This window comes from Parasteatoda tepidariorum, chromosome 5 (assembly GCF_982258835.1).
Source record: "Parasteatoda tepidariorum strain Cologne lab strain chromosome 5, Ptep-v5.0, whole genome shotgun sequence".
Taxonomy (NCBI): Eukaryota; Metazoa; Arthropoda; class Arachnida; order Araneae; family Theridiidae; genus Parasteatoda; species Parasteatoda tepidariorum.
This window is the reverse complement of record NC_141759.1, coordinates 63,198,764-63,206,504: the sequence shown is the minus strand read 5'-3', so window position 1 is coordinate 63,206,504 and position 7,741 is coordinate 63,198,764. Positions and strand designations below refer to the sequence as shown.

The 7,741-nt window shown below is 35.2% G+C and overlaps 2 protein-coding genes across 2 annotated transcripts; both read right to left on the bottom strand.

Annotated features, from left to right (window-relative positions):
* Positions 1-766: 766 nt before the first annotated feature.
* LOC147809420 (uncharacterized) lies at positions 767-1,207 on the bottom strand. The gene has a single exon (XM_087162801.1). The coding sequence runs from the start codon at positions 1,205-1,207 to the stop codon at positions 767-769; it is 441 nt and encodes a 146-aa protein (XP_087018927.1).
* A 1,319-nt stretch (positions 1,208-2,526) lies between these two features.
* Positions 2,527-3,054, bottom strand: LOC147809419 (uncharacterized). Its single transcript, XM_087162800.1, has one exon. The coding sequence runs from the start codon at positions 3,052-3,054 to the stop codon at positions 2,527-2,529; it is 528 nt and encodes a 175-aa protein (XP_087018926.1).
* Between the last annotated feature and the right edge of the window lie 4,687 nt (positions 3,055-7,741).

The following is a 7,741-nucleotide window of genomic DNA, read 5'->3' as shown; positions in this document are numbered from 1 at the left end:
ATATATATATATATATATATATATATATATATATATATATATATATATATATATATATATATATATATATACATACACTAGCGGACCCGACAGACGATGTCCTGTACACACGTCTTTAATTGGAAAATTTCAAATTTGTTTGAATAAGCTGTAACAATCTGGGTCGTTTTGATGCAAATTTTTATTAAAAAGTTATCATATTATCTAACGTCATTACATATATCTTATCACAATTCGACCAATCGATAGCGTGTGAGTATGCGTATACTATCAGCGAAGTTAAATGTAGAGGTTGTTTTAAATCAAAACTTAAACTTATTTTAATTAAAGGTAAAAAAGTGAAAACTTAAACTATTTTATAACAGATATATTTTTTCAATTAAAAAAACTTAAGTTATCGTAATGCCATTAGATGTACAATATTTTTGGTTAATCCTTCAGGAGCATACACAAACAAATTCGAGAGTTTTCCAACTCTGGAACACGCAACATATAATTGACCGTGAGAAAAGCACGGGTTTTCTAAATCTAAGCCACAAATTGTCATTGCTTGACCTTTTGACTTATTAATAGTCACAGCAAATGCTAAGCGGATTGGAAATTGCAAACGTTTGAATGGTATAGGCGAATCTGAAGGAATCATTGGGATCCGCGGTAGAAGTACAACTTCACCTTGAAATTTTCCACTTAAAATAGTGGCTGCCGAAATGTTACCCATGATTTTTTTTTATGACCAGTCGCGTGCCATTACACAATTTCGGAGCATTCAAATTTCTAACAAAATTATAGGTGAACCAATCTTCAATCCCAAATTATGGGGTGGCATTCCAGGTAAATCCAGTGAATTTAAAAACTCGGCAGGATAGTTGACAACTTCATCAGGATCAACAACAGTGTCAATCGATTTGAATGTAATTTCACTACCAGGCAATGATTGTTGTACTTTAAAATTGATTGCGTCAACATCTAAATTTTTTGCGGCTAAAGTAGCTCGCTCACGTAGCCATGCATGATTAATATAATTATGTGGCAAATCTGGAAAGATACTTTTTATTAACTCCTCTTTGGTAGGCACCATGTTGCAAAAATTCTGTGGGAGTCGAATATATTGTGTATCTTCATACAATTGAATTTTACCATTGCCAATGTCTAACAGTTGTTCAGAAAATCTTGACGATAATGGATCATGTTGAAGTTGAGCACGCATATTAAGAGTAAGGCATAATTTACTGACACTTCGCCACACATAAGATTCTTTCAAACATGCGTTTATTTCGTCCGCATATGTCGCACGTGGAATGACGGGTCATGTTTGTCTGAAATCACCTGGCGGCAGCAGTAGAGCAACACCAAAAAGCTGAGTATTATCTTTGATATCTTTTAGGGACCTGTCGAGAGCTTCAAGCGAATGCTTGTGGGCCATTGTACATTCATCCCAGATAATAATTTTACATTTTCTCAAAACTTCAGCCATGCTTGAATGCTTCTTTATGTTACACATTGCTTCGGGATTGGTATGAATATTCAAAGGTAATTTAAGTGCTGAATGCGCTGTCCGTTCACCATCAAGTAAGGTTGCTGCAATGCCTGATGAAGCAATTGCCAATGCAATATGATTTTGAGATCGAATGCGCACAAGTATTAGTGAGATGAGGAATGTTTTACCAGTGCCACCTGGTGCGTCCAGAAAAAAAAATCCACCTTGTTGTGCTGCAATTGACACGTTAATTTGATCATATATATTTCGCTGCTCAGCAGTAAGCAATCGTTCATTGTTAGCAACAAAAGTAGCCAGAGAAGTCATACCGAACTGGTGTTCACGTTGAACTTCGCTGTTGATGATATCTGCTGCTTGGCGGATTGGCGCTGGCATGCCAAAATTTATGAGCGGCATGTTCGAAATAAGAATACAAATATCCTCAATCATTATTAATGCCTCGTTATATATTTCTGCGGAGAATTCAATACTGAGATTTTGATTAGTAATTCTAATCCGATGCAAAATATCCTCACTCATTGAGTCTTTATATTTATTCTACAGAACAGATGCTTCAGACGGAAAACACGTTGTCAATATTATTGAAAATAATTGACGAATTTGCTGTGAGATGAGCTCAGTGCTGCATCTGCAAGTATGAGGTCCCAATGGTTATCATCCTCCAAAAAATGTAACTCACGACACGCATCAAAGAAAGTGCCGTATAAAGTACCGTTCACTTTTCGCAAGTATTGGAAGGATGTCGGTCCAGGAACGTTAACCAATAACAAACGTAGAAAAAAGCATTCGCGTTGCTTAGGGTGAACTGTATATAATCGTCCTAAAGTATTTGTCATAACTATGTCGGCAAATCCTGGGACTGGAGTGCCTCGTTTCCATGGTTCCCAACTTTTTGATTGTTTATTCCATGTAAAAAATTTAGGAGCATCAGTGTACATTAATGTCTTTGCAAATTCACCAACAATATCTTGTCGATTACAAAGGTTGAAAAATTCAGTAAGAGTTGTTTTTGGAGCTGTTAAAGCTTGTTATAGTGCATTCTGTTCTGTGAAATAATCACGCTGTCCATTTTCAAGATGCACAGCCAAATGTAAAACAGCAGGATCCCTTTCATGTATAGGAAATGTAAAAACTCGCCAAATAGCTTCATTACTACTTATGTATCGTCCCATTTGATAATGTGTTATTTCGTCATTCTTATTTACATTTTGAACAGCAAATATAGCTTTATCACTGCCCTTACGAACGTATTTACAAATGTACTTGATAGACTTCACCGAACTGCATAACTCAACGTTTATGTGTGCTTTATAGGTTTTGCACAGCAATGGTGAGTATGGAACCACCCAGCGATTATCGATGTCAACTCTTACACCGTTTGATGAACGCAATTCATATGATTGACCGCCATAGTCTACATCTCTACGACGGTAAGATGGATAACCATCGATATTGGTGATAGTGTCAGTTTGACATGGCTTAGGAAAACGTTTCGTACATTTTCCATTATCCATACATAGTGAGATGTTGAGAGAACCACATGGACCATGGATCATATTAGTAGTTACAATGTCAAACAATTCTTGATCAACATTCGGATTTGGAATTTCCACTGAAATAATTTTGTCAATTTCTTCTGGGCGTACTTTGTCCACCAACCAAATCAAAATATGCGCATGAGGTAAACCTCGTTTTTGTCATTCAACAGAATAAAGCCAACATCGTGTTTCATCAAATACCGAGTGATGTGTAATCAATTTCATCAGAGATTTCAATTTTTGTTTGGACACACATGCAATGATATCATGGCGATGCATCGATGTTTGACCTGATAACAGCAAATTTTTAATTTCAATCCCAGTTTGGATTACACGTAAATGTGATAAAAAGATCTGGTCGGCCGTATGCGCGTACGTAAGTCATGGCGTCTTGAATATATTCTTGCATATGACGCGGACTACCAATGATGATGGAAGAATATATGCGGTACCGATGTTGTTGATATCATTCGTTGCTTCTACGTTACCGATTATGGCGTCACGCAAATGAATGTACTCCTCAGAGCGAAGTTTCGCTTGATTAAATTTTATATAACGCAATCTCTCACTTTCGATTTTTACATACATATCAACAATGTACTGATGAAATAGCTGTCTGCATCGGAGAATGTTATTTTCTTCATTTTCACGAATCATCAACCGGTATGCGTAGAAGTTCATCGCACTAACTTTCTTGATTAGTTCTTCACCTGTAAATAAAACTATTTATAAGATAAACAGAAATAATTGGTTCAAAAAAAATTATAAAATAATCTATAAGTTGTGCCTGTTGTTGGACTCCTTTTAAATGATATCCATCTTCTCCTTCCCAAAATATCAACGGATATTGCAGTGCGTCGTAAGAACGATGATTGTCTTGAATTATTTGTATTGTATTATTTCTGCGTTGTATGCGAATATCTCGACGTTCACATGGGTCACCAGCCATAACAACTGCAACTTCATTAACGGTTGGAACATTATTTGTGCCTGTGTGTTCTCCATGGGGCACATTGTCTGCTTTAATAACAATGGCGTAGTTGTCGTTTTGCAATCTGTTGGAGAGAGTCTTGAACAATCGTATCAATTGGTTATGGTTTTGCAAGAACATTTCCAAAATGTCTACAATTTCTCGTTCCTCCATCTGCTCTATATGGTTGTATACACATCGTGTATGAGTTTGTTACTCCTCATCGCCCATAAAGTAAATTTGTAAGAATTTTGGATCGATATTAGGCATTGGAAGCAATGAACCAATTTGGTGGTACACTTGACCTTGAATCTTAAATGTAGATTCAAAATTACGACCATCCTCATTATGAACAATTTTTGTTGCTCCAAATGATGTCATTTGAAAGCAAGAATTGAATTTGCAAATTTTCCACAAAAACAATTTCGATTGAGATGCGGTTCCAGCTAATAATATTTTCAAAGGTTCCTATGGTGGATTTAACGGTGGAAGTGAAATTTTTCCAGATGCGCAACATAAACCAGCTGATTCACCTTTGTACTTTAAAGCATGACAGTATTGACACTCGTTGTCCATACTACCGATTATGGTTAATGCATGTGACGAATAGTCTATTTCAGTGATGTTCGTATAAATGCTCGATTATCTTGCATTCGCCGTTGGTTACGTTCTCTGTTTTCGTTGGTCGCTCAGGCGTGTCTCTCGTTGTCTTAATGCATTTGCACGAAGACGTTGATTGCGTTGCTCTGAATTTTCATTTTCACGTGAAGATGCAACTTGATTTCTTGAATTCACATTATCCGTCAAGTGTTCTTCAACTGTTCTATTCAATCGACGATCATAGACCAATTGTGCGTTTCGAGTACGTCGACCAATATTTCTTGCTCTTCCACGAAGACGTGGCATTTCTTTGTAAAACAAAATACTGTAAAATAGTACATAAATATGAGTAATTAATTGAAAATGATATTTTAATTAAGGAACAGGACTGAAAAGATTTATTGTACCAAATTTCAGATAAAAAATGTGTAATTTTATTTATTTTTGCTTTTTTTTTATTTAATATTTCAAATAAGAAATTTTAAATAAAAACAATTGAAAAAGTTTTATATGAAATCAATTAGCTTCACAAATAAATTTATAGGTTAGAGTGGTTGTTAACCAACGCACGTATAAATTCCATCTAAAATTATACAAAATACTCACTTCAATTCCACACTGAATCTACAAAATGTGTAGTTTTTTACATTTTTAAAGTGCACACTTCAAAACTCTTCAAACACAATAATAACACGAAATTACAAATTCTATTCAACGACTCTTTTTCCTGCTCCCTATTAAATTATATGTGTATTAAAACAAACTAAGAAAATATTTACAGAAAAATAAAAGTTTTATGACTTTTATTATTTTTATGCTAGTGAGAACCAAAACAATATGGAAAAGAATGAGGGAAAACTGGATCCAACCACGTGATTTCCCGGCCAATAAAAATGCAGCGTTAAACGTTTAACGCTTTCTTGTTGGAAGTCGCATAAGAAGTATAACTTTTAAGAAGTAGAATTTTTCCCACTCAATAAAAAATTAATTAAAAAAACAATTGAAATTGGACCGAATTGTGAATCAAAACCATTCTCGAATCCTTCTGAAGGTACTCAGAAAATTTCATTTAAATCGGTCCAGCCGTTTAGGAGGAGTTCAGTGACAAACACACGCACAGAAATATATATATATATATATATACTAGCTGTACCCTGCGTGCGTTGCAAGGCTTTCAGTTTGAATTTAAATTTTGTATTTAAGTGTGTAAATGAGATTTGTGATTATGATTTGAATAGAGAATTTTATTTAATGGTGAAAAAACCAGTGATAGTCTCAACAGTTAATTCTCTAGGATATCGTTAGTGCATTTTCAAACAGACATGTATGGTGATGCACACCGACCATGAAACATATTTTGGATGATGATCTGAAATAATTCTGGATCAATGGCGTCATGAATATTTCTGCTGATATGAGCTGACCAATTTGTCCTGGTGTGAGTTTTTCAATAAGCCAAATCATGTGGCAATTCTCTTTTTCTGCCGTTCAATAGAATGCATCAAACACCGTGTCTCTCTAAAAACATGACTTTTCGCAATAAAACCAAGTTTAGAGCTTAATATTTGTTTTAACTCACGTGTGATAATGCATCATGAAGATCCGATGATGTTTGCCTAAGTTACTAAAGCTCTTTAATTTTAGCTCAAGCAGGATTGCATGTGAATGTAATAAATAACTCTAGCTGTCCATATGCGCACCGATACTTGTAGCAGCACCGAATGAAGTCATTTGGAAACACGAATGTACTGACCTATATTCGCCAAGAAAAGTTTCTATTGATTTGCTTGACCCGATAACAACGTTGATAATGGCTCGGCTGGCGACGTTAAATCTGGTAGTTACACTTAGCCTCCAGAACAGCAAATTCCAGCTGTTTCATTCTTAAATTTGAGAGCACTACAAAACATACATAATTGATCCATTTTTTCGATGATGACGCTTGGGTAAAAGACTATAGTTGGTTGTCAGATCATAGTGAAATGCACTGAGATTCAAATCAGAGTATTGGCAGCGTCTAAATAGCGAAGTGCGTTCTTGATTGATTTTTATTCTTGCATCCCGTTGCTCTGATGTTTCCGACGAACGGGCTTGATAAGTGCGTAGTTGATTTGTTAACAGTCTTCTTTCCTGTTTCTCAGACGTTTCTAAGGAATGGGCTAAAGCATTGTGTTCTCGATTAGTTTCAAGTATTTCTTCCCGTTGCTCCGATTTTTCTGAAACACGGTTAGTTCTCTTCTTGCGTGCTTGAGATGTTGATCGACTAAGAGCGATTCGTTTAGGCGGCATATTTTTGCAAATATTCTCTTTCAAACAAAAAGAAATGTAGAAGCTGACAGTGGTCGCAAATTTGCTAATTCGAAAATTCACGTATTTATTTTAAATAATAAAAAAGCAATAAAAATGAAATAAATTAAATAAGAAATATAATAATGTTAAAATTTAAAACAAAAATCTATTTTTGGTAAAAATATACTTGTGGGTGCCCCTTGACGAAATTGGTAACTTATGTTTATCACCATTCCTGTTTGCGCGGAACACCGCGGTAACAGGAATGGCTGCCAAAACATAATGATATTTTAATAATACATTGGAAAATTTCAGCAAGACATCGGCCAAAACTTTATAAAATTGCAATGAACCCAATGTAAGCAAAATTAAAGAACCCAATAAAATGCATTTTGAATCGAAATAAAAATTAATGGAGTGAGCACAGAAAGAAAAGGAAAAAAAAAACATCTCACTTATTCATTAAGCTTGAATTTCCTCAGTTTTAGGTGCACAGAATTCTCTAATAGCAGTTAGATACTGTCTAAATTTATCATGAATAGAATCTGTGTTCCTCCATCGCCACATAAATTCGGCGAAATACGAATTGAAAATTGCGTCTGTGGTATCGGAATGGCGGTGACATTTTTTTCTAAAGTCCTTTTTTTATGACTGCCCACATACCTTCGATCCTATTGATCAGAAGCAAAAGTAACCTAACCAGCCGGTATCCAACATAGAACTAACGGACTTCTGAAATTACATATACCGTTGAACATTTAAAAATAACGCTGAAATTTAAACGAATCAGAATCACGATTAGGATTCAACATCGGCCAGCTTGGAGATCAACCGCTATCACAACTT

Coding starts and splice junctions, on each gene's coding strand:
- LOC147809419 (XM_087162800.1), bottom strand. CDS start 3,054: ATGATCCATGGTCCATGTGGTTCTCTCAACATCTCACTATGTATGGAT.
- LOC147809420 (XM_087162801.1), bottom strand. CDS start 1,207: ATGCGTGCTCAACTTCAACATGATCCATTATCGTCAAGATTTTCTGAA.